Source organism: Balearica regulorum, chromosome 1 (assembly GCF_011004875.1).
Source record: "Balearica regulorum gibbericeps isolate bBalReg1 chromosome 1, bBalReg1.pri, whole genome shotgun sequence".
Lineage (NCBI taxonomy): Eukaryota > Metazoa > Chordata > Aves > Gruiformes > Gruidae > Balearica > Balearica regulorum.
Window position 1 is genome coordinate 65,503,001 of NC_046184.1, and position 27,940 is coordinate 65,530,940.

General features: G+C 39.1%; 1 protein-coding gene across 1 annotated transcript; it reads left to right on the forward strand.

Annotated features, from left to right (window-relative positions):
• The first annotated feature begins 1,657 nt into the window (after positions 1-1,657).
• Positions 1,658-27,901, forward strand: SLC13A4 (solute carrier family 13 member 4). Its single transcript, XM_075755776.1, has 16 exons — positions 1,658-1,756; positions 7,399-7,527; positions 11,250-11,386; positions 11,939-12,120; positions 12,868-12,922; positions 13,858-13,897; positions 14,592-14,669; positions 16,226-16,416; positions 17,661-17,780; positions 20,633-20,734; positions 21,876-21,977; positions 23,138-23,235; positions 24,384-24,514; positions 25,301-25,462; positions 26,983-27,120; positions 27,764-27,901. The coding sequence occupies exons 1-16, from the start codon at positions 1,658-1,660 to the stop codon at positions 27,899-27,901; spliced, it is 1,902 nt and encodes a 633-aa protein (XP_075611891.1).
• Positions 27,902-27,940: the final 39 nt, after the last annotated feature.

Here is a 27,940-nt window from a genome sequence, read left to right on the forward strand (position 1 = left end):
ATAAAACATTTCTAAATTTTTTTTTAGTATCTTAGACATTGTTTTAGTTTCTCTGAAAGAGCTGACAAAACAGATACAAATTCCCTGGCTGTATTGGCCAACCCCAAATCTTCACATTAACTATATTTTTGCCTCCAGAACTATTTGTTAAATTTGCCTGAAGGGTCTCAAGGTGCTGTTGTTTGACGGAAGTTTCAAGGTATAGAAGCATCACACAGTCTTAGATACAATTATTAATTTCAGGAAGAATTCGTGCTGCACATCATATTCCTCTGCACATCTGCGTTTGCCCGTTCTCCAGGACTCAGTGTCCCAGAAGTATCCCAGTTCAGTCTGGGGAGCTCAGTTTGTGTCTGACTAGTGGAGTGTGGAGAAAAGATAGACAAGCAAGGTTTTGGGAGCATGGAAAACCCTAGTTGTGTGGCTTCTTATAAGATACAGGGCAAATGGATGTCCGTCTACAGGTCGTGCGTGCAACCAGCCAATGGATTCAGTCCTAAACCTCCAGTACACTCTGCCCCACAAAGAGCATTAATGATGAACAGAGTTGTAGAAATGTTTTTCCCCTGGAAGACTGGAGTAGAAAGCCTAAACATTCTCAATTTGAGTCTGAATCCTACCATTACTGAGGGCCCATAAAGCAATACAGAGATCACCCATGCCTTATGATTAAGTGATGTTCATGGATCAGGAAGGAAGAAACATGAAAGACAAAAGATATTGTCTAGAAAACAATGATTATTTCTTTATCATCAGTACTGGGACCCTGAAACAATAACAGACTGTTCAGCAACTAAAAAAGGTCTTTTTGTCCATTTGTGTGCATGACAGAAAGAGGAGGCTGTCGATTTTCTCAAATGTTCTGATTGGGTTTTGGATAATGGGTGGAGCAACTGCTACCTTCCATAGTCCTCATTGGTGAATTACAGTTGCATGAAGCTTTTTAACAAGTTTTATCTCAAAACCAAGTATAATCTGTGTTGGAATTGCCACCCCGTGAATTCCAAGCTCAGGGCAAAAGTAGGGTAAAGGTAGATACAAAGTAGAAGCTGAAACTATAGCAGAGACAAAATCTGGAGGAGCTGCAGATGGTTTAATATTTTTTAAGAAAGAATACCTGCAAACTTTATTTTTATGCGCTGAATGATAGATTTTTTTGTTTTAATAATTTTCCCACAGAAAAGAAACCTGTATTTAAGACATTCAGACTATCAAACAGGAGGAAAAGAAGCAGTCTGAAACATATTTCACCCGGTTAATGAAAGCAGGAATTACATTGCTGGATGATGGAACAAAAAAATCTTCCAAAACATGGGGATAAGAATGCAACACAGCAACATCTGTGATTCTGAATTAAAAAGAAAAATCGTCAAAAGATCACTATGCTCCAACTTGCAATCCTCTGCATGTTATGGTGTGGTAATAATTTGAATGTGCTGGTGATCCCTACTTAAACTGAATTTCTTTTTAATTGAAAAGAATAAACAAATTAAGAAAGCTATTTTAGGTGACTGGGTGGGTATAAGAAATGAGACAGTGAGAGACCTTTCAGGGAAATCTAAGCACAGGTGAAGGAAAACGTGGAGTCGAAGTTGGAGTATCTGAGAAACCAGAGAAGCAACCCAAGGAGAAGAAAGCCACCAGAAAATAAAGGAGTATGGCAATGATGAAGGAGATTCTCCGATCCAGAAATCTCCTGCTTGTTGTTCTCATTCCGCTTCTGCTGCTTCCTCTGCCACTTTTATACCCCAGCAGTGTAAGTACATTTTCATTTTCTTTTTAACAAAGCCTCTGAGTGCAGTAGGTAGTCATGCTGGATAAGTCTGCAGTGTGCAAAAAGAAATGCAAATACCTAAATCAGCATTGCTCTTAGAAAAACCAAGAACTCAGACTTGAAGGACTGGGAAGGTCACTGAGAAGTCATTGCAGTAAGAACCAGAAATACCTTGAGTCATGTCACAAGCAGAGCTGAAGAAACAGATGAAGCTTAATAAAGCACTACTTTAAAGCAGAAATGTTGTATCTCTTCTTTTCTGCAACAATGTGTGTGGAAGGGGCAACAAAGCAAAAATATCCAGGAAAATATTCTTTAAGAAGAGGTATTTACAGGGACTATTCTCAGTGTCTTTAGTTTTTAGTAAGTATGCATGGAGGGACTTTAAATTTAGTGTGAGTTTATAGGACAGCTGTTCAAGTGAGGCAGGAGCTAAGACTCAGTGATAGACATGTAAGACCATACGTGGCAATGACTGTTCTAAAGCAGGTGTAGGCACCTCTACTGAAACATTGCAGCCCTCAAAGTGGCTAATAAGTGATGGTTCAGAGACATGCACAACAATACAAAGGAGGGAATAGTCTGTGCTTAAAATGCAGACCAGGGAATGGGAGTGAATGCAGCTGCATTCCTGACACTGTTTTGGAGCTACTGAGTATCCTTGGCCATGTGGTTAGCTCTTCTCTATGTAGTTGTAAACCATAAAATAACGATGTTTTGCTACCTTATAGAGATGGTGATGTTTAACTTATTGAAAGCTGCAATGCATTAAAAATTCTGCAGCTGGTGCTTCCATAGTGCTAGACATAAATCTGGCCAAATGGTGCAGCAATTTTCATTCCTTCCTCTACCCTGCTAAAGATTAATTCTTCCTTCTAGTACCAGAGGATTTATGAATACTACCAATTTATCAAATAGAAATGCAAAGGATTAGAAATTGTATAGCAGTTTTCAAAAATAAAACTGTAGTATTTTGTTTGGAAAGAAAAAACAGGATTCGCAAAAAGGAAATGTTCCTCCACCACTGAACTGTATGTTGCACTTTGAATGAGTTTTCCTGCTCTGAACTTCAATGTGTATCTCGGCTGTCCTCTTATAGCAGTTTTCCACCTCTTCTCTCTCTCTCGGGAATGAATGACAGACAATTGTGCTCGTCTTCAGAGAACAGCAGGGCTCACCATTTCACAGAGGCTTGTTTTAAAAAAGGGTTTGTTTAATCTCCCCCAATGTCACTGGAAGGGCGACATAAGAACAGATACTCCCTGACATGCCCATATGGCACCATAACTGCAGCATGCTCTATGTCCCTTGAGAACCTCTCCTAGGAAACATGAAATTCACTGAACGTAAATTTGTCACTCATGTTTGTTCCCTACCGAATTGAGAGGCACAGGATGCAATAAGGAAACTCTTTAATAGCCAAGGGAATTGTAATAGCATCATATGGGTTCTGAACCAGAAGTTGACTGACAGTATTGCTGCAAGAATTGCTATTATACAGTACAAGCTCCTCTGTGCTGTTACTCTGCACCTCATGGTGTTGCTTTACTGCAAAGTGATATGGAAAGCCATCAGATGATCTTTTACATCCACTTTATATATACATGAATGACCACAGATGGTAAAGTATAGCTGTGAATCTGACCAGAGTTGGACAAATGTTTATAATGCTATTAAGAAAGCATTTACACCAAATATACTCAGGTGAAAATACACTATTCAAGTGGTTTAGTGTAGTATTTACTTGGTTACAACCCATTAACTATGATTACTTCTTAAGCCTGAAGATTAAATTTGTCACCTGCTGACTGACATATATTCTCATTTATCAGACAATTATATTAGTTTTCTGTCTTTCTTATAGAGATCAGCATTACCAGCTGGTTTACATTTGCATTTCTGCAAGGAATCACCTTGCAGCTTCTTTGGTGGTATCAGTACAACTCTGGAAATGTCAAAGGAGCATTGCGTGTATAGTGGCAAGAGCAATCAAAGGGAGCACGAGGACCCAGAACTGTTTGTAGATATTGTTTATGGGAATAATGTCCACAGCTTCTTTTCTGTTTTTTGTGACAAGAAATGGTTGGGTAAAAAATAAACCCGAGAAAATTTACTTGATTTTTTCTTCTCTTTCCAAAGTTTATATCTGAACTATGACTTGTACAGCAGGTTTGGGACACTCATAAGTGCTGTTCAGGTCATGACACATACAGAAAAAAAAAAATTGTGTGCTTTACAAACTGTGGGTCATTTTCATTCTGTCCTTATTTCCCTCATTGTTAACATTGTGACAGGGGAGGGAATTACAGTGTGATCCCATCAGTTCAAAGATGGTAGTCCAGAGGCTAGACTACCTCTTCTTTGCATGGCTTAACCACATGCATGCATGCAAGACATGCAATGCACGTTCTTAAGTGGGCAAATCTCCAACACGAGTTTATTCTTCTTTTTAATCACTCTGAGATCCTCAGATGTTTTAGTTACAAAAGTTTTATGCATGACTCTTATTGTGGAATTTTTAGCCATGGCTTCCTTTCAATTCCTCTTTCCTTTTTCTCTAAAGGACTAACTGAAGATAGGTGGTAGTCCCTCCAAGCGTCATCTGTTTTCTAAGGCCCTACTTCAAGCCCTGAGGTGGGCTTAACAGTAATTTTCAGCTGTACAACAAGAAGTGAGGAGGGTGAAACAATTAAAATTCTACAGCCACTACTTCAGTCCAGTACTTAGTAGCTCTAGTAACCATTAATTAAATATATAAAATCAGTTCAATTAAATAGAAGAGATTAATATGGTTTCTCTTGGAAACACACTGGTTTAAAGCACTGAGAAAATAAATGGAGAAAGTTGCTAGACAAGCTGATTAAGTTTTTAGTGGAGATTATCAAACTTGGCTTTCCTAGTACTTGCTACCCAGTTTTATACCATTTAAAAATGTACTTCTGGTTTTGTTTGTAAACTGATTACAGCCTAGTGTATAGGAAACACAAAGACTCAGTGCCCATCCCAGCTAGGTTTTGATAGAGATACAACTTCCCTTTGTCCTGTTCCATTTCCACTATCAGTCTACTTTATTGCTACACACAGAGGAGCAGTAGAAAATAACAATCTATTCTCAAAGAAATTAAAGAGAAGTATATTTTCTGGGTGAGAAAATAGTTTGGAATCAGGTTAGAATGAAATTAATTTTATGAATTTTAGCAAAACATATCTCTTGGGTCTTACATCTGTACTGCTTTAAAATAAAAATCAATGCTTTTTCATTAAAAGGCATTTTTCTCCTCATACAACTGCTGGATGTCATACAGATCCCATGCAAACATGGTAGTATTTTAGCAGAAACTAATGAGTTAAAAAAATAAAACCCCTGTCAAATAGTCACTAGGTCACAAAAATGACCCTATGCTCTGCTCTCTGTGGAATATTAACCGTGAGGTATAATGTAGTTAAAGGTGACTGAGCAGCAAGTTGGCTAATGTTTATAAGCCAATCCATAAGCTCCATGACTCTCATCTAAAATATTTTTTCTTCCTAGTAGACATTAAGAAAAATCTCCAATGCCTGTCATTTCACTTTTGAAATTATTTCCACTTCTAAGTCAAAATTATTTGTTTGGTTTTTTTTACTGAGTGATCCCTTGAAGTTATTACAAAAACACCAGTCTTTGGAGTTTCAAACAGTATAGCAATTCCATTTTATAAAATGCATGCTTCATAACCAGGAATATTTTTTAAAAAAACCTCTGATCTCACCCATTCTAAGCCAACCTTCTCTAGCCTCTCTTACAGTTATTTTCTTGGTAGCAATGAAGATATGACTGTAATACAATCTTTTATTGTAATACTTTGTTGTAGGGCCTGATCGTAGAAGACTAGAGAAACCTGAACTGGACAGCTAAAAACCTAAACCACTCTTCTATAATAGTTAAGGAAGAGAAACAAATATGCACATTTCTCTGTGGTTCAGAGTACTTGTCCACCATAAAGGAACAATCCAGAGCTAAATTTCTCCAATAGCCTTTCAGATAGTCTTTATAGTCTCTAAAGTAATTTGATTTTGTCTGATTCAAGGAAATTATTTTTCCTGATAACCTTGTTTCAGTTATTTTGGTGGCCCTGCTTACTTGAATCAGAACTGCTTAATGTTACAGTTCTCTGAAATAGGAGTCAGAGCAAGGCCTGGCAGCTAATTTAAACGCAAGCTTCTGAGTGAGTATAGCTGCAATTTTTAAGCAAGTAAAGGAAATGGCATATAACAATCTATCTTAACTTTTTCTCTGGGTTGTTTTCTGCCTGTTATTACTATAAGCTGTACTAAAAAAGAGAAACAGCTGACTGTGGTTCTTTGTTAGGGTTAATGTAAAAAGGACACGTATAAACATGAATTTCAATACAAGCTATTGACTCATTCCATTCAACCCACATTTCTGTATAGTCTTACTTTAGACTTTACCACTTTGTTCACAAAACTGATTGCAAAAAACAATGCAGTGTAATACACACTTACTGATTTGCACAAGGATCAGTGGGAACTGCTTGTGTGACTTCTTGAAAACTGCTTAGTTTGGGAGTCATCAATTCAGGAAACAAAAGTAATGAAATTAAATTTTAACACACTTAAATAGCATTTGTGAACAGTGGATCTTCTAAACAATAGCTGTTGTGAGCTGTGAATCCATACAGCTTGATAAGTTCATACAGAACATCCAGTAAATAATGAAGAACAGGTAGATTTATTGCTAGTGTGAATCAGTGCAGACATACTAGCTTCCATAGAACTGCCAGTTAGCCCCAGTACAGGATCTGGCTTCAAATTTGAGAAAAGGAAAGGAAAAACTTTTTCCTGAGGGTAGTTTCTGTAATTATTAGCAGGAAATATCCCCAGGTTTCTAAGCATAACAAACTGAGCCTAAGGAAAACTCCACTGAGTGCCATAAATAAAGACATATACGTCTAAAAAATGGTCCAGAAGACTAGATGTGTTTTCCTGTAAAAATATAGCACCTTTCTCCATCACATACCAGCTCTCCATGAATGCTCAGCACGATGTTGTCATGTCTTTCTCTACCAGAACCTTGGACAGCAGCAAATTTGTTTGATTAACTCTGTTAACCCATTGCCTCTAAGCCCTTCGGGGCTGTGGTCTTCTCTCAAGGGTGTGTAGAAATCACCTGAGAAAATGAAATCAACTGACAAAAAATTTAGGCTTGTACACTGTTTAAAAAAAGTAATCTTTCAGAGCATTTCCCAAAAGAGCCACAATGTGGCTTTATCCATGCTATGGCAAATATCAATGTTCTCGTCTGATCCTGAAAACTATGAGATGGCCATGTAGAAACATCAGCTCCACAGGCCCAATCTGAGGAGTCACGATTGAATGTTTGGTAAATATTGGATTATGAAATTCAAACAAATCTTTAAATGCACTTAGAACTATTATTTTGCTGATAAATGCATTTAACCCAATGCCTAGCCCCAGATTATGAGCAAAACCTTTCATTAGCATCATCTTCTGGAACTACCCTTTTAATGGTAGCCTAGATTCAGACCAAAACAGCTGCACCTTAGGAGGCTTCCACAGCAGGTGGTGTGGCAGTAACATGTAAACTCTGTGCTTTCTCCCTACAGGAAGCCTCGTGTGCCTACGTGCTGATCGTGACGGCTATATATTGGGTCTCTGAAGCAGTACCTCTTGGTGCAGCAGCCTTAGTTCCTGCTTTCCTATACCCACTTTTTGGAGTCATGAAGTCCAGTGAGGTCAGACTAGCGTGCACTTTTTTTATTATTTAATCTTCTTATTCTCAGTTAATTATTTGAATAAAACTAATCTTAGTGGACTAACAAGACTACGTTGTATGGGAAGAAGAAATGTACATCTTGTAATGTGTAGCTTAGACTGATGAGCTCTTTCTTGTACTGAAGACAAAGGAAAGACTATACTAGCCAAGAGGGGTGTTCATCCTGTCAGCTACTGTATCATCAATAATTCTCAAAACCTATTGCATCAAAGGATCTTACCTTTTCCTTCCTCCAAACCCATGTAAACAGCAGTTGCAGTTATGGGATAAACTATAAAGTTTCCTTCCAATTGTATTTGTTATAGATGTTGTACAAAGCAAGAGGCTACATATTCTAAAACCAGTTACCATTTACTGTATAAGACTAATGTTATCTTGATGAATGTCTAGTCCTTTTTCCAAGCCATGTGAATGTCTGGTCATTTCTCCAAGCTGTAACCTTAGTGCTGCCTTGTAGCCATGAGTTCTAAGGCAAAGAAGTAGCTGTATAAAAAACTCTCTATGATCAGTTCCCAATTTGCTTTCTTGAGGTTTTTCTTAATGTTACTTTCTTTCATGATATGCCAAGAACTTGTTTTATTTCATCTACAGCTTTTTTCCCCCTGTTTTTTTCTGTCTTTTTTGGGGTTGAAGGGGCGTCACACTTGATTTACAAGGACTAGAAATACAGATAAGAACACAAAAGAATATACAGCAACCATAAAATAGTTGAATTTCTAACACAATCTAGCACTGAGCATACCCATAAATGGATGGAGTCAAGCATAAACCAAGAGTTTTATGACCTGTCTTATTCCTCCCAGTGGTGTAATATCTCTGTAATGTAATCAGATACATTTCCATACCAACACAGTTAAATATTTTCAGGATTTTTTTTTTCCTAACATAAAGGTAAAGTAGTTACACATTTTCATTACAAAATTCTGCAGCATATTGGCGAAGGAAAATTTAAGAGCAGCCTGACAGAAATTCAATGTAATATCAAATTAAACAACAGTGAGACTACTGCAGAGGATGTATTATTTGTTTTAGGAACAGAAATAAACCCCTGTATTTTAAAATAAACAACTCAGATGATGCTGCAGTATTTCCAGTCTACTGTTCTGGAGTGTCAAAGAAATCCAGAGTTCTTGCCTAACAGTTTAAACTACAAAGAATTCACAGGGGCTCAAGAACATGAGCCAGTGTGTTGTATATGTTTATGTGTGTATTAATATTAGGATTCACTTGTTTCTCCAAAATGACTGTGAAAAGAATAAAGGAAAACAACAGATTCTTTGTGCTGCTGGCTTGATGGTTTCCTTTCATTCAGTTCAAGATCTTTTTTTAACAAAGTAGCAGGAAAATAAAGTTAATGAGAAAGAAACCAATGCAAGAAAGCCAAAAAAGTGCTATTTAAAAGTTCTGGCACACAACAATGATGGCCAAGTCTATTTAGGTCACCATGGGGATTTGTTAAATAAATGTAGTTAAATACTTAACTGGCTGCAGCTTTCACGAAATAACCTAAGTGTCATTCTTGCACTTTTATGGAGGATCATCAGTATAACTGAGGACAATGGAAAAATTGCTGCTTCTACTGATTTTAATTGTTTTTATTTGCTGGCACCTAGATTTGATTAGAGGAATAGTTTTAAACTGAAGAAACCATGTTTTTGGAAAAATATTCCAGCATCAGCTTCGGAAAGATTTCATCAGAATGAAATGAAAAATTTAGCCAGACTCTGAGCATCTTTATGTAACTTTTATTTTCATAGAATCATAGAATCATTAAGGTTGGAAAAGACCTCTAAGATCATCAAGTCCAACCATCAACCCAACACCACCATGCCTACTAAACCGTGTCCTGAAGTGCCATGTCTACACATTTTTTGAACACCTCCAGGGATGGTGACTCAACCACTTCCCTGGGCAGCCTGTTCCAATGCTTAACAACCCTTTCAGTGAAGAATATTTTCCTAATATCCAATCTAAACATCCCCTGGTGCAACTTGAGGCCGTTTTCCCTCATCCTATCGCTAGTCACTTGGGAGAAGAGACCAACACCCACCTGGCTACAACCTCCTTTCAGGTAGTTGTAGAGAGGGATGAGGTCTCCCCTCAGCCTCCTCTTCTCCAGGCTCAACAATTCCAGTTCCCTCAGCCGCTCCTCATAAGACCTGTTCTCAAGAGCTTTCACAAGCTTTGTTGCTCTTCTATGGACAAGCTCCAGCACCTCAATGTCCTTCTTGTAGTGAGGGGCCCAACACTGAACACAGAACTCGAGGTGTGACCTCACCAGTGCCAAGTACAGGGGAACGATCACTTCCCTAGTCCTGCTGGCCACACTATGTCTGATACAAGCCAGGATGCTGTTGGCTTTCTCGGCCACCTGGGCACATTGCTGGCTCATGTTCAGCTAGCTGTTGACCAGCACCCCCACATCCTTTTCTGCCAGGCAGCTTTCCAGCCACTCTTCCCCCAACCTGTAGCGTTGCATGTGGCTGTTGTGACCCAAGTGCAGAACTCAGCACTGAGTCTTGTTGAACCTCATACAATTGACCTCAGCCCATTGATCCAGCCTGTCCAGATCCCTCTGCAGAGCCTTTCTACCCTGGAGCAGATCAACACTCCTGCCCAATTTGGTGTCATCTGCAAACTTACTGAGGGCACACTCAATCCCCTTGTCCACATCATTGGTAAAGATATTAAACAAGACTGGCCCCAAGACCGAGCCCTGGGGAACACTGCTTGTGACCAGCCGCCAACTGAATTTGACTCTGTTCACCAGAACTCTCTGGGCTCAGCCATACAGCCAGTATTAAATTTTCTCACATTTTGTTTGCTTTCAGACAAGAAAGAGAACAAGAGTGTGTGCACACGTGTGTGTGTGTGTTTGTGTGTGAATGTTTTGGTTTGCTTCATTTGTTATTTTTGCAGTCACTTCACAGAACATTTCATATCTTAGCAAGCCCCACATTCAAGAATGCTGCTTTGGAGGACCATTCATGGTCTCTGAATCTTTTCCTGAGCCAGTTAATGATTTTTGCTCATCCCCTTTAGATTAAAGTCCTCTTTTTTGGACTTTTGCCCTATTTTCCTGATACAATGGAGATGGATTTCCATTGTGAAAAGTGAAAAGTTCTGGCACAGGGTCTGCGGATCATCAAAGCAATATCCCAATGTTTCTTTATTCATTCAGAGAGCATGTCTCATGGGACTTGCTTTCTGAAGCTGTAGGTTCTAGGGATGCCACATTTTGCCCAACAGTTGAACAAGACATAAGAAATACAGACAAGATAGACAACGATATCTCTAGAATCATAAAGCAGATGAAGTACGTGAATAAGCTGCCTTCAGTGCAGAGGTTTGTCTGTGGCTGTTTCAGTCTGGGCCTAGCTGAGTATGATTAACTGCAGGCAGTGAACAGCCTGCTGAAAGAAGTAAAATTTCTCTTGATCTCTTCAAAACTGAGAAAACTATTAACAAGTGAGTATAGAGCCTTGTTATTTATAAACACAACATGAAAGAGATTAAAGAGAACATTTTGATTTATGAATTCTTCATTTTCTCCAGCTCCCTCTCATTCTTTCTCTAGGGGGAAAAGATCTACAATACTATATTCTTCTCATTCAGCATGCTCTCTGTGTAGGGTAGTTACTGCTTTTTTAACTGACTGTTTCCCCTTTGCCCTTAATGCAGGTGGCTGCTGAATATTTCAAGAACACAACTTTGCTCCTCATGGGCGTGATTTGTGTGGCAGCTTCTGTGGAAAAGTGGAATCTCCACAAGCGAATTGCCCTGCGCATGGTCATGATGGCCGGAGCAAAGCCAGGCATGTGAGTGAACCTTTGACTTTGTGGTAGTCTGAGGTTGACAGCAGCATCTTGAAAGAGCAACAGCAACTCCAATTTTCCCATCCATGGGCAAAAGCTAGCTTAGTTTGGGACTCTTTTTCCTACCCACCTTTCCTTTCAGAGTTTGAAAGCTTAAAATTTTCTCATCCTTTCTCTGCCACCTCCTACTCCTTGGCTGTTTTCCCTTTGCTTTATGTTTTTTACTGATACTGATTTTAGTTTCTCTCTTCCTTCTTTGCCTGTTGTTTAGCAAACACAAAAGGACGCTTCAATCCTGGATAGGCTGAAAATTGCTGTTTCTCACATCACATGCTGATTTTCATGTGGAGCAGCAAACAGCTTCCAATGATACATTGTCTTATGACAGTTCTCAGCACAAGGTGGCATTTTATCTGTGCATGGCATGATATTTTGGCACCCACAAAAAGACAAAGACACCAAGTATTTATCCATTGACTAATGAAAATGTTAGGCAAGGAGGTCGTTAATATTTCTGAAAATGCCTCAAGAAGTTTTCCCTGTGTTGTACTCCAGGCTGCTGCTTTGCTTTATGTGTTGCACCACAGTGCTCTCCATGTGGCTTTCCAACACATCCACCACAGCCATGGTGATGCCAATCGTGGAGGCAGTGCTCCAGGAGCTAGTCAATGCTGAGGAGGAGCGCGAGGTCATCAGTACTGCAGGCAGCACCATTATTGAAGAAAACGAGCCAATAGGTATTTGTCAATATTGCCCATTATTTTCTCATTTGTTTATCACTGACCAGACTCGTTGATACACATTGTTCAAATACTATCAAGGTCAGAGCTGTCTGACTTGTACTGCCAAAGATGTTGGTCCGTAGTCTTTCTTTTTGTACTCTGAGATTTCTTTCAAAAAATGAAAGTTTCAGGATGTGATGGGAGAACTGGAGTTGGGAAACTATGTTGAATTAGGGCATGTACTGGACTTTGTGTGTCATAAACTCCTTGGTCATAGGATTTTAGAGTTGGAAGGAAACCTCTGAGAAGAAAGTCAAAGAAATGTAGAAGAGGCCCAGAAGTACGCTCTGTGACAATCTTATGCTTGCCCATTCTACCTCTGCTTTTCCAGGCTGCCCAGGTCAGAGCAAGTGCCACAAAAAAAAATCGATAAGAGCTCTAAGGTTTGTTTTGTTCATTCCTTCCCAGAAGGAAAGGATTTTGGAAGAAAAGAATCTCTCTTTTCTTTCAAGTCACAGATTCCAGGCTGAAAATTATGTCATCTAACCTTGCTTATTATGCATAGGTATGATAGTCTTTTAACTGCCCGAGGCACATGGTCGGGACAATATGACACAATAAAATGCTGCATAAGGGTCACAGAGTACCTGAGATGGTTTGGACAAGATTTTATTTGCAGTAGCTTCTCCAGGTTCAGTAGTGTGACCCAAGGGCTCAGCTCAGTTCTTACACCAAGAGCTGCTTTCTCTTCGTTCATTGCAGGTCTCACCGAAAAGCATGGCCAACCTTCACTGGAGCTTATCTTCATCAATGAGGAGTAAGAATGAACCCTGTACAACACGCCTGGAGATTTGAGCCCTACACAGGTTGCAATGAGATGAACCCAGGAGTAGAGCCAGGAAGGGCAAGCAGAAGCTTACAAGTGAATGTTTCAGATGTGACTGACAAGGAAGGCTTATATGAGAAATGGGATTAATGTAATGGTCTGGATCTCACTAAAGCTTCCCAGTGTTTTTTTTTTTTAACACTAGTGCCATTTTAGAGATGAGGAAAATGTTTCACAGGGTTTGAAAGATCTTCTGAAGTCTGTGTTTGTGCTGTATAAGAGAGTGCTGTCCACAGATACTTATTTCTGTTCCCCTGAAGGAACAGTGATGGAGAGGATCCAAGCACAGTACGGAGTGCCCACAGGACATATCCAGAGGGAAAACACTTACAGAGGATTCCTGAGGAAAGTCTGAACTGTCAAGACCAGTCAAGAGAGAGATGAGAGCAGGGGAACAGGGGAAGGGGGGACCAACAAAAACCACCCCTCCTTCTCCAAAGAATCTGTAAAATATTGTGTTGGGTTTAATGTGGTACAGGTAGGTGCTCAGAAACCGCATTGCAGAGGCTGGCGGAGGAAGAACTTGAGTAGAACAAGACAGCGGTAGTGCTGGATTGCCCGGTGATTCACTTCACTGTGAATGGAGTCCATTCCTAGAATGTAGTACATACTACCTAGAATACATATTTTGTCTTGCATGGAGGTGTAACCCCATTGCTACACTGCTAGAGATAGAGCTGTGAAATATAAGTCTTATGTATCTGGCCAAGACACCGCATAAGAGGTACTAACAAATGGTATTATTTACCACTAATTAGGCACTAATTCTCCTGCAGGTGTTGTCCCTCATACCCGTGATGTGTGCCTTTTGAGGGAGCTGGGTGAACAGGCATTTTTAAAGTATATTTTCCTTTCTTTGTTTTTAGTGCTACTACTACTGACTTCAGCTCCTTGATGCACTCAAAGGTATTGTAATAGGTAGTATCTTCTGAGCTAGACTGTCTTCTAATGGAGGAACCATCAGGGCAGAGTCCACACAGCTCTGCAACAAACTGCTGTTTCCTTTATTTCAAACAAGTAGTGGCTGTTGACAGAGAGTATGTGTTGCAGAATGTCCTGCTTTGTATTTAACCTATCAGCCTGCTTGCACAAATCAATTTGCAGAACATTAGCTCTGTAGCGTTTGTTGTACTTATCGCTGGAGATCTGGAGCTCCAGTCAGTAAACTAACAATTCCATATGGTTTCTAGCAAGTTCAGGTATGATCATTATTGTCCAGGTATTGCCAGCTTCTGCAGCGGAGACACCTCAGTTACTAGAAAAACCTCCACATATAAAAAGTCATAGCCTCTAGCAAGGGACCTGTTAGATTCTCCTACGTGGCAGATGGAGAAGATCTAAACTTATTATAACCTGACTTTTAAGATCACTTTAAAATAAAATCAGGATTGGTTGGGTTTTTTATAGATCTTATTTTTGTTTCGCAGTGTAAAGTTTACAGCTGAAATTTTAGTGTTTTGTTTTGTGGTGGGTGTTTTTGGTTGGTTGGTTTGTGGGGTTTTTTCAAAAGCCATGATCTTTACAAAGCATCGTAACTTCTAATCTAAGTGCCCATAGGAACAGAAGAAAGGCTAATCCAAAGGCATTTGCCTCCCTACAGAGTATGAATGGTGTGCACATGATAGCCAACCCTCTTGGAAGAATGAATTCTAAGAGCAATGGGCAGCACCTACCTCAGGTAAAGAGATGTTAGACCTGGAGAGTGAGGGAAAAGACAGATGTGAACATCACCTGCTCCTCACTGTTTCATATTTGTTCCTTGTAAGCTGTGTTACATGGAGTCGTTCTCCATCACCTTACAGTAGTCATGGCTTGGCACTTTGCTAGTTCTTGCTCCCATTTAGATGCCCCCAGCACAGGTGTGTTCAGAAGACCCTCCCCCAATGGCTAGGACAATTCATTTAGTTTTATATTTAGTAATGTGATCACAAGTTTCCTTTCTTATCTGGCTGTTCTACACACTTTATTTCTGCAAAGCCTCCTTGGAAAATAGCCCAACTCAAAAATAACAATCCCTAATACACAAAATCCTACTCAGAACTAAACCAGCAGACGGCATGGACCATTTAACTGTTCAGCCAGTTCATTAGGTAGTCTTAGTATCCACTTCCTTTTTGTCTTGCCAAATATTCACACTCAAAATTCTGCATTACATCAGTCCATTCCAGTATTTCCACTTCTCTTGAGTGGATCGAAGAAGTGATTGCTGTTTGGACTACAATTGCGTAGTATCTAAATGGCATAAGTTGATGCCCAGGAAAGATTAGGCTAAAATCAACACATGAATTTGCATTCACGGTTCAAAAGAATTGAGTATATGTTTCAAAAAAAAGGCTAATGAGCTGCTCCTGATACTTAATTTCCTCTTTTATCCATTTCCCATAGACTTTCAGTGGTTATTTTGTAACTAATACACTCGCTTCACTTTTAACCTACAGGGATTTTATCCAGGGTACACTCACAATGGTGATGAACCTATAGCATGACTGATTTTACTACATAAACCCCTGCTGTAGCAGAGAGGTTGGACTAGATGATCTCCAGAGATCCCTTCCAACCCCTACCATTCTGTGATTCTGTGATAAACCCAAAGCTATACTAATAAATTTAACAAATCTATCTGAACCACTTGCTCCCTTTTTCCTGATCCTAAGTTACAGCCTTGGGTTGCACATGGAGTGTCTTGAAGTACCGTACCTTTTTTTCCAGTACAAGAACTTGATTTACCAACATGGACACTTTCCTGCCACTGCTAAGAAAGCTTCTCTTTGGAGCAATATTTTCTTCCATATTCCCTTTGCCCAGCCGTATCTGAGACCCCTAGCACTCCATTCCTAATTAGAAGTCCTGAGCAAAAGTGCAAAATGTCCACTAAGTATTTGCCTGGTGGCTGCTCGTAATCCTCAAGGATTATGGATTCCTACTGCTGCAGTGCTGGCATCCTGCCCCTGCAGCCCACAAAGGCTTTTGGTATCCTGCTGAGATTCCAGTCTCAACTGGAGCTGGCCCAAACCATCGCCAGAAGTCTGATTACAGTTTGTCCTACATTTCTGCCACAGACCAGGCAATTTCAGGCCCCTGGACAGGTTTCTAGTTCTCATCCCTGTGAAGAAAAAACTGCCCCCTCTTACGCAAACCTGCTGTTTCTCTGAGACCAGTATCACCATGGCATTAGAGCAAGTTGGGCTTCTGTTCTGATCACCTGTTTTCTTCAGTGAATGTATCCTCTCACAGGCTCAGATACTGGTCCTGCCTCCTAAGCCCTCAGAACTGGGCCTGAGCACTAAGTACCGGTATCAGACCAGACATGACCACATGGTCTGTAAATGCCTCTCACTGAGCATCTCCTACGCAGCAACCATTGGAGGACTGACAACCATCATTGGGACCTCCACTAGCCTCATATTCTTAGAGCACTTCAACAAGTAAGTGATACTGTGGTTGTGTAAGAATGGTGGTTGGGTCCTTATCATCTCTGTGGCTTTCCACAGGGGTTATTTACTACCTCAAGGAACACCAATTTTGTTTCCTCCTCTACTTTAATGTTATTACTAATGGTTAATGGTTGAAAGGGGGAGCTTAATGCATATCCATGTCTTTCTCCCATGCAAAATAAAAATTCTTCAGCATGTAGTAATATTTAAGTTTCTTCAGCAACTTCTTTTGATTTTACAAACTGACTATCATGAATGCAGCAGGCACTCTGGAAAAGTAAACACTCAAGCCATGAAGATGTAGCAAAGAAGACAAACACTCACAAAAGAAGAAATGTTATAAAATCAGCTTCAAGTTGTTCTATGGATTTTTAGAAAGTGAGCTTTCATGGTAGAACCCAAAGGCATCACTAGTGGTATTTGGGCCGCTCAACATGTAGTACAAAAATAAACAAACTTAGAAATGTGGCCTTACACCTTTGCTTCAGAGAAGACGGGAAGCAGCTCTCTGATCAGCTATTTCATTTATCATATATGCTCAGTGCTCTCAAAGACATGAATACTACCTCTGTCAGAAGATTGGTGGTACTTCTCCTCATGCACAGATACATATCCAAGCTTAGACGTGATTCTGATCATCTGGTGCTGCCACTGCTGCCATGGTATCCTTAATTTCTCTCTCTGAAATGGCGGTAGCAAAGAAAACTAATTTCAGAACTAATTTTCATCCTTAACCCAAGGACTGGGATTTTGCAGAATTTCCAAAGATCTTGCTGTTATAACAGTTCCACAAAATGCACGTCGGACATCTTTGTCAGAGCCCAGCAGACTATAGTCATAAGATATACAAAGGGATTCTGGGTGAAATCATTCTTAAGTCTGCTGACACTAAAAAGAGCTTTAACAAAAACCACAGGCAGGGCCAGAATTTCACTCCTGGTAACTCTAAGGGGTTTTGAAGCTGGCTAAACAATCCAGACGATCTGATCTTAAAGGCGTGAAGTGCTATATGGCTCGTCTGTTGGTCAGGCATGGTCAATGACTGACATCATTTGGCAATTGGTTTAACTATGCATATGCAGGTAATGCAGCTGTTGCAACTACATGCTGACGCAATTTTTCTATTATGCCATGACAAATGTATATACATATATATGTGTATGCATCTATGCATATTGGAGGTGCCTGTCCCTTTACTGTTCTAACTTCCTGTGCATCCTTATTTTCCTTTACAGCCATTACCCAAATGCTGAAGTGGTGAATTTTGGAACCTGGTTTTTGTTCAGTTTCCCCATCTCCCTCATCATGTTGGTCCTGACTTGGTTCTGGATGCATTGGCTGTTCTTGGGTTGCAAGTGAGTGCTGGCTGTTCAAGATGCATAGATTACAAAAGCAGGGCATCTGTGGCTCCTCTAGAGCATGTGTCATAAAGATGCTTCCAGTTGCAAATGACAAAAACTAAGGCAGAACTTTCTTCTTCTTGCCAGAACAATTACCGGAGGAAATCTTACTGCTTAGCTGCACTGCAGAGACCACAGTGCACAGTATTGCTGCTTGAGAGTGAAGTGCATAGGTATTGCTGATGGAAATCCTTACTATGCATCCAACTGATTTTTTTACTCTCCTGACCATGAGGATCCCGTTGTGGACCAAAAATCTTGTCAAAAGTCCTTTTGGAACAGCTTAAAAGATGAATAGAAAAATAACTGCAGGTGAACAAGTTACTTTTCAGATCTGCCCCCAGCTCAATGAGATTAATGTAAGACCAATTAAAATTAAAGGTAAATAGACTCCATATATATTTCTCTTTAAAGAGGAAAGGACTCATAGCCTAAGACATGAATACCTTTTGATATCAGTAAGTCCCTTAGCCCCAAAACAAGAACAAGGCTCACTCTCCTAGTTCATTTATACCACGTATTCTCTTTGCAGAGGCACTCAGCAAAGTTAATGAAAATTGACTAAATGTGTGCATTTAGAGTGGATTAGTTAATCTGCATTAAATTATGGTGCAGACACATTTACTCAGAATGAAAGTGGCCTTAATTTGATTTAGTTTACTCTTAAAAGTAAGATGAACCAACATCATTAATTTATTTCACCTAAGACAATGAATAAAATGATAACGACTTCTGCTTGCTGCTGACCTTGACTAGATTTGAAGAGGTAATTTAGAGGTGAATGGCTCCATGTTCTTTTCTCAGTCAGTCTCTCCTGAGCCTTCTAGTTCCAAATTAAAAGGTTAAAATAAGTCTTTTTTTTTTTTTTTTTTTAAATCTAAGAGGAAACAGGCCCTAACATGACCCTCAATTACTTCCTTTTTTTTAAAAAAAAAGATAGAATTGAAATTCCACATTGCATCCAAGACCTCATGGTGACTAATGTTATTCTAAATAATACCAGAGACTGAAGCATTATTGACTTTTTGAGAAGTACTGTTTGATTCCAAGCCTCCTTAATCTCTGACTCCTGTTCAATGCAGTTCATTAAAGAACATATTATGTTAGGAGCTTGGCTACAATACTCTGCCTTCACATCTTCTTAAGCCTAGAAACACTTATAACATGTTGAAACAGCTGCCTAATGCCTGTGAATAAATGTTTACTGAATTCCTGTAATGTTTGTGTACTTTTTCTAGGAAGCCTGGTATCATCAATTTGTTCTGACTTGGCCCAGTTGGAACAGCATGTCAGCCTTGCTTTTAAGGCTCTAGACTAGGTCAAAGGGGAAGGATAACGGACCCACCAAATTATTTTTGCCAGCAAAGCAAAGCTAAGGGTAGAATTGTTACTATAGAACTGGCCATTATAAACTATATAGCTCTTTGCTTCCAGCAGCTGCATTACTACTGGTGGATTTTACTGGAGTCTAACAGCAACGTTTGCAAGGAAATTTAAATACTTTTAGGTGGAGGTCAGTGCTAAGTGCACTAAAACCAAGTGTCACATAGATCCCCATTTACAAGTGAAATGAAAAGCCGGTTTAAGACTTTTTGTTAAGTAGATAGGGCCTGCCTGCCTCTTGAGCTACACAAATTCCTTGAGAGTCTGGCCTTAACCAGATACGTGGAGGGAGATCGTAGTCCATGGTTTGGCCAGTGCTATGGCATGGATCTCTAGTGGGGTACCAGATGAGATAGTAAAATAGCAGGAACTATTGTGCTCCCATGGTATTTCAGTCACTGAAGTCCCGTTTTAGACTGGCTTAGCTGCAGAGGTTTCTCACCCCACCCCACACACCTCTGTGTGACAGAGGGTACAGCTGGAGCAGAAAAGCAGAGATCTGTGGCTCGAAGCACAACAAAGTAATGCTACTGGAAAGAATAAAAGGAAAAGGTTAAAGCGAGCTTGTAAGTGTCTTAATTCCAATTAGGAATGTCCAGGCTTTGTTATAGTATGAAGGCAAACTGAATAAACTAAGGACTTCACCTAATTTTCATACCAATGTATATCAGGTTTAACTATATTCAGCTATGAAATGTGCTTGTTCTTGTGAGTCTCTGGCAGAATTACAGACATATTTCACCAGGACAAAACCTTAGGCTGATTGCTTTGGCCTCTGTGGCAGAGGCAATTTGGTGCTACACTGATTGTGCCTGGTTTAGAAACAGCTAGTATCGGTAAAAGCAGACAGGTCGTGAAAGGTATTGAGTTCCTCAGCACAGCTTTTGCCCTTTACTTACAGTGAATCCTGAATATTCAAGTCAAACCTGGGCTCAAAAGCCAGACCGGGTCCCATATAGGTTGGATATCCCTGATCTGATTGGAAAGCATACAGTTCCCCCATTGAAAATCCTATTGATAGCTGGCCTCTGTCACAGTCTTTCCATGCGATGATTGAAGTTAGCCATACCCTTTGGGGGTTTCTGGCACCAGAAAAATCTGGCCACTTCCAGGTCTTTGAGGAAGCCTACACAAATGAAATCAGCCACAGCTTGGGTCAGCTCAGCGATACCAGTCAGTATTAGTCTGAGCAGCCTGGGGACCTTCCTACTATCTCTAACATTGATTCTCAGAAGATCTGGAAACTAGACTATGCAAAGATCACATGCAATCATTTCCCTTCCCATTGCCATCAGTCACATCTTCTCCCAACAGCCTCTAGCAACTGGAATTTTCAGTTTGCCTCATATTGCTGTTATTTTTTATGACTTTTTTTTTTTTCCAGTCAATGCCCTTGTCTAATTTTACTGTACTATCTACCTCAGTTTTAAAGAGACATGTTCTGTGAGCAAGAAGATGAAGACCAAACGGGAAGAAATGTCAGAGAGAAGAATTCAAGAAGAATACAAGAAACTGGGAAACGTCAGGTAAAATGAACCTGCCTTCCTCAGGAATTTGCCTCTCTAGGCAGGACCATCCTTTCATATTGCCCTCCCTGTTGCATTTGGCTCGTGTAGATTATTATTAAACTGTCAGCTCTTTCTCCTCCTTTCCAGGATAGGAGTAGAACTAAATGCAAAAATGAACTAAAATCAAAGACTTTGTTACAAGCATGCATTTATTTACTTATTTATTTATTTCTAAAGAAAAAGGAAATAAAAGGAAAAATTCAGGTTTATACCAGGGTCCAAAGGTTATCTGAGTCAAGGTTTGTGTCTACCTTTCAACTAAATCATTAAAGGCCCTCCCTTCCCAATTGAGGTGCATACTTATTTTGGTGGATAGAAGTTCACTGTTAGCAAAGGCTTTGCAGCAATGCCCCATGTGGTGAGATGTCCAGGCCTCTCAGTTGCCCATAATCTTTATTTACGGTGGCAAGAAATCTCTCTTGGAAAGATTATTTTGCAAGATTCTCATTTTTCAAAAGCGATACCTCATAAAATCCGTTCTTCCCAAAACATTTTTGTGTTGTTCAGCTGAAATTTTGACAGATCAGCTTGCTGAATATGATCAGCTCTGAATCTAGACTATTGTTCTGACTGTGCCTAAATATGAAACCATACTTAATTTAAATCTATCCTAAATTAAAACACAGTATCCTCAAGTGACCTTTAATCTTATATTTATTCCATGTGATTAAAATATTTGTGCTAATCTACATTGTCATTTGCTCTTTTACTTTCTACACTTTAAAAAAAATGCAATAGAAAGTGTTTACAGTGGAATAACAATATGAGTTTTACCTTGTTACCACATTTAATCAGGTAATAATGCAAATACAAAACAAGCATTTATAAATATTTTCCTTCAGGTCTTGCCCATGAATGATTGAATTGCAAACACAGACTGATATTTTTAGCCTATTTTTTACTGGGTTTAGATGGTTCTCAGCTGGGAGCCAAATGTAGAATTCTTTAATTCAAACTAATCTTCCTTTCTATTTTCCATATTTTCTTTACCCTTATTGTTGGCACCAATTTCTACATTCTTACTTCTGGAATTTTTTCTCGGGTTTTCACACAGACCTTGGATTGAATTTGTACCTTTTTTAATTTTATTTATTTCTAGCTATCCTGAGATGGTGACTGGGTTTTTCTTCATTCTGATGACCTTGCTTTGGTTTACTCGTGAACCTGGCTTTGTACCAGGATGGTCATCTTTTTTTGAGAAGTAAGTAAGTAAGTGAAATTCCCTAAACAACTGCAGAGGAATATGGCCTTGCATCTTCTGACTTTCCACAATAATTTTTGTCCATAAAACATCATCTGCCACTTTTAACAAGGTGGTGAAAAATGAAGTCCTTATTAAAAAATAAGGATTTTTGCTTTTTAAACTACATCTATTCATATGGCAGCAAATTTTATTCTTTCTTAGTAAGCAGAGTGAATTAACTAGAGAAAGTAAAAAAACCATATTTCAAATGTAATAAAAACAGGTGGGTCAGATTCTGAAGTTAAAACATTTTAGTGCATTCATAGAGAAGCTATCACTGGAATAGATTGCAACTATAATTCAAATTAAAACTTGGGGTTTTTTTTCTAATTTTGTTTTGAAAGAATAATTTTTGACAAAAAGTGTATTTTTGTGAAGACAAATTTTATCAAGAAAATGCCCATTTCAATTAAATATTACACAGAATGGTGACTGAAGCAAATAATTTTAAGTAATGTTGAAACAAATTATATTAAAAGTGACTATAATACACAATGCATATCAAAGAACAAGTGATTAGAACTTACATTTTCTTTAAGCTCCTGCTTAATAATAAGTAAATAATAAATAATAAAATAAATTAAATAATAACAAATTATTTTATTTTTTCTTCCTAATTTTGACAGAAAACCACTTTCTAATATTGGGGTTTCCTGAGGATTTCTGGAGTTCAGCACTCCTGAAAAAACTTTTTCATACTGAGTTTTAAACATTTAATTTAAAATCAATCTACAATTCATTTCTAAAGGATCACTTGAGTTTGGCTTTCCCCAGAATGCATTTACTTTTTCTTGCTTCCAGTAAACACACTATTTTGCTGTAACTCTGAGTTAATAGATTTGTAAACCAATAGGGATTGCTTTTTTTTTTTTTTTACTGGAATGTTAAAAATTGTCAAGCACTGATTGAAGTTGGCTACTGGAGTCAGTTGAATAAATGGGGGAAAAAAAATCAAATCTGTATCCTTGATATGCAGACATAGTTTTGTAGTGAATTTTTAGTAAGATTTCAGATGTGGAAATACAACCTCACCTACAACAATTTGCTTGGAGCCATGTACCTTGTTTGGAAATGTTTCTGTTAGTGTGCTTTTATGATAACCACTGTTCCTTTCCTAGGAAAGGTTACCGGACTGATGCCACTGTCTCTGTATTTCTTGGGTTTCTCCTTTTCCTCATTCCAGCAAAAAAGCCATGTTCTGGAAAAAGGGAAAAAGGTAAGGAGGATGCAGCAAGAAAGAGATCTGGCACATTTTCCAGTGCCTTTAATGATACTTTATTGTGCTCTGTAAAATTTTCCAAGAAAATATTTTTATTGTGGAAGTTCAGGGCTCAGTTTTTCTGCTGATACCAGCCCCTCCTACATCAAACCCCTGGGGTTTTGTTGCTTTAATTCATATTGTCTTGTCCAGCAGATTACAAACAGATCTTGCATCTGAGGCCACCATCTCTTCTGTGTTTACAGAGTTGTCAAAATTTAGCCCTGACTTTTATGAAAGGTTGAGATGGAGTCCATATAGAGAACTATAATGCAGATGTTTGCAAAATCGGTTGAAGATAAGCTCTAGTAAATAATTTGGTCATCACTTATACAGCAGAAATCATTGATCAAGTAAACATAAAAGAGGTCAGCAAATGTCAGACAAAGTTCCAAGTTTGGGCAATGCTTCTCTCACAGTCTTCTTGATAATAATAATAATGACTGTTATTTCACATTCCTGTTTAGATAGCACTCAGAGGTATTGATTAGTTTGCTGTGACAGGCTTTCAACACTCCCATATGAAAATAGAGTCTGCATAGAGTCTTACGTAGAGATTATAAATGTACATAGATATGTTTATTTTTTATACTGACATATATACAATATTTAGGAAAAATTACACTAACTCCTACTTCAAGAAAATACTTAGGCATCTAAAAAAATAATGTCCTCAGATAAAACCTAGGGACATAAATGCACTTTATCAAGCTTCATGGACTACTGAAGAGAGAAAATGCCCTTCTTTGAGAAAATAGTCCCACTGTAACTCCATCTTTGTAGTCTACAGATACATTGTGCATATACACAACAAAGTACACAGTCCCTCAAAAAGCTATAGAATTAAACAGATGGGTTTATAACTATTCACATCAACAGAGCAGCCAAGGGGAAATCAGGACATTTGGAATTAATATGCTGCATTTTCTGAGGCCGATCTAATCAGAGAAATAGGCTGTGTGTTTCTTCTTCACCTCTCTCATAAACAGTTCTCAAGATAACTCCCATGGATATTACATTATTCCTACCAGGGTGAAAAAAAAGTGAAGATCTTTGCAAAAACGCCAATGTAAAACTGGTCACACATTTGCTTTATTTTGATATAGGAGATGGTGAAAAGTCAACAGACATTAACACACTAGATCCCATCATTACCTGGAAGGACTTCCAGAAGACCATGCCCTGGGAAATTGTAGTGTTGGTCGGAGGAGGGTATGCCTTAGCAGCCGGATGCAAGGTACTGATTTAGATTTTATCCTCCTACCTAAAAAAAAACTATAAACCTGGACTTTTATCCCTTTGTATGCTCCCCAGTTTGGATTTACAATGTGGATACCTTCCAAGTTTGTACATAACCTAGTCCCTACTCCCTGCGCTCAATGGACAGCTATCTAGCTAACAAAAAGATGGCTAGGGCTCAAGTCAATTGTGTAAGCATCTGCCATTTCAGATGCTTTAGAATATCTAGATATTCCTGCAAGGCTGGCAGATGACAGGATCTGAGGGACACCTGACACTTTCTCAACTAACAGCTAACCAGAGGGGGGGACATCTCAGCTGCCACTGGATGCTCTTCTTTCGGCAACTGAGTCAAGCTCCTAGCGCTGACTGGACAAATCATACTCTAGGATCTACTGACTATATCTGCACTCAGTATAATTCATGAATACACATCTAGCTCTCCTACATGTAGAGAACTAAATCTGTGTATTTTACTCTCAAAATGAATTCTACCCAGACTGTGCAATCCTTCATCACCAATTTGCAATAGTCTGGTTCACATGCTGAAGAAAGAGGGATCAGCCTTGGTGCCTTTTTAATGTTATTAACTGCAAAATGTATCTCTTTGTTACTATGGACAACTATTTATTAGGCACTGCAGTGAAATCCAGGTTACTGAACAAAAGGAAATGCAGAAAGCATTGACCTTAACTTTGCTTATTTGCTGATGGGATTCTCTGATGCAAATTGCCCCAAAGAGAAGAAACTGTTTTACAAACTTGTGCTTCTGTCCTTTCCCCAGACCTCTGGCCTTTCTACATGGATTGGACGCCAAATGCTCTCCCTGAGCAGCCTTCCCTACTGGGCTGTAACTCTGCTGGCCTGCATTTTGGTGTCCCTGGTAACAGAGTTTGTTAGTAATCCAGCAACCATAACCATCTTTCTGCCTATTTTATGCAGCATGGTGAGTAAAAACAGTGACATTTTCAGTCTGTTCTTTCCTGACAGGCCTGTGGGAATGTTTCAGGACATCAGGGTATTGGCACTCTGATCACTTGAAACCCAGCCTTGGTTCCCCAAGCTACTGTTCTGTAGTCTTGCATTTAGGAAAAATAATAAACTCAGGCAATCAAAAACATATTTTAGCACCAATAAATTTATTCAATACATCTCAGACAAAGTGAAAACATAGATCCTGCACTGAGGATAGGCTAAGTACAAGAAAAGCTGACGATGCAATCAACAAGATAGGTGAAGTCCACATAAAGCTTGAGATACTCTTATCAATGATATTTTAAATGTGTTCTTCATTAGTTAGTGGTCACCCACTCAACACTTGTCAGAAAAGACTAAAGTACTGAATTTTACATCTGATTTAAATGTGTTCAAGGGGGTGATCTGGTAAGCATGCTATCGTCCAACATAGAAAGCAGACATGTTTGTAAGAGACAGAAAAAAAGAAAAAAAAAGTTACAAATTTCAATCTATATTGGAATAGCAGTTGCAGAAAACCATCTTATTTCTTTTCTTTTATGTAATGTGAAACTTTTCTTACCAAGAATGCAGGTCATTAATTGTGTTTACCTATTATAACAATTTTATGGGATTGTCCCAAAGTATGTTATGTGAACCGCTCTGAGACAATATGAAGATACAGTCAGATGAAAATAAATGATTATGTTAGTATGGCTTATGAGTTCAGATTTACCTCTGCTCCATGCAGAAAGAGACTCTCCTAAAGACAAATTTAGAGCAGTAATCTACTTTTAGTAGTCTGAACTGCCATCTTAAGGCAGTCTCTCTTTTTTGACTGCAAAAGTAACCTGGAGACACTTCACTCTCCAAAATGAAGTTAGCTTTGTGAATACCTTTCCTTTTCCCTCTGACACAAAATTAGACCATAGCAATGTAGATGAAAATGCAAAATTTCACCACCACTGAAGGCTGCAGTGGAAGAACAATTCTTTAGACCATTGTAAAGAGTATTCCATCATCACTGCTTTCTTGCCATGCAAGTTTGGACCACAAACAACTAGTTTTCTTAACCACTATTCAGGAGGACTTAACATGATGGTCTCAGTATCTTCAGCAACTCAAAGTAGTAAGTTCTTCATGTCAACCTGTTGTGACTTCTCTTGGATGAAGATGAAGTGGCAGTCAGTGTTAAGATCCAGAAGACACAACACAGAATGACACGGAGAACAAGTGGGAGGAAGAGTAACAGCAGCCTGATAGTAGCAATCTCCACCCTCCCTCAGTGTGAAATGTCTCAAGAGAAATCCCTGGAGTATGACCACCTCCAAATTATAGCACTACTCTAAGAAAAAAACCCAAAAAAGACTTCCACACTTAAGTTTAGAAACTAGGGAGGTAAGATTCACAGAATCTTATCTTCACATAAAGCAGAGAGGGTCCTCTCATCCTAACCGTGAGCAGTGGCTTTTACTGGTTAAGTGAAACACCTCCCTCCCTCTCTCCTTCCAGTCAGAAACCCTGCTTATCAACCCTTTATACACCCTGATTCCTGTCACCATGTGTATCTCATTTGCGGTGATGCTGCCAGTGGGTAATCCTCCAAATGCCATTGTCTTCAGTTATGGGCACTGCCAGATTAAAGATATGGTGAGTCTTGAGATTGGGTATATCCTCCTATCTTCATGCAACTTCAACACCTTGTCCCCACATCCAGCAGCCAACAATAATAATGATGATATTGGTGCTAATATAAAGTCATACTGATCCGCACTGCTGCAATGTGACTGAGCTGTCAGGTTAAGAACATCCACACATCTGCTGCAGGATGCATACTTTTCTCATCTTTGTTTTTTATGAATGCAATAGTCTAAAGAGCTATCAAAGAACAGAGTACACAATCCTTTACATTGACCTGTTAAAACAAGCACAGGAGAGCATGAGAATTTAGATTTATCACACAGCTCCACAGTAAGTCGTGTGGTTATTACCCTGCTATGTGTGGTATAACATCTCATTCTGATTATGTGATCGAGAAGTTCACATGACAAACTGAGCAGTTTTCCAATTAGCTGCATCAGCCTCTGACTATCACTCCTGAATACTCCCACAACGTCTACGTAATACTCATTGTGCTTTTTTTTTGGCTGTAGAAATCAGTACACGCAATTTATGTCTCTATATAATGTCGGAATACACACATACACACACCCTACTGTCTTTTTTTTTTCCATGTTAACTGGTTTTGATCAAGTTGTCATTGATTGTGCTCTGATGCATTTTGCTTTTGTAGGTGAAAGCTGGCCTAGGTGTAAACCTGATTGGCCTGGCTGTTGTCATGGTGGCAATCAACACTTGGGGAATTAGACTCTTCCAGCTGAATACTTTTCCAGAATGGGCAGCAGTCGGCAATGTCACTAGCCAAACATAACCTCCAGTGAAAAAAAAAAAGAATAAATAAAAAAAAAAT

Bases quoted from the DNA above. Each gene is read 5' to 3' on its own strand.
- SLC13A4 (XM_075755776.1), top strand. From the start codon at position 1,658: ATGGCAATGATGAAGGAGATTCTCCGATCCAGAAATCTCCTGCTTGTT. The intron at 7,528-11,249 runs GTCAGACTAGCG...CCCTTAATGCAG, and splicing joins GAGTCATGAAGTCCAGTGAG to GTGGCTGCTGAATATTTCAA. The intron at 11,387-11,938 runs GTGAGTGAACCT...GTTGTACTCCAG, and splicing joins GCCGGAGCAAAGCCAGGCAT to GCTGCTGCTTTGCTTTATGT.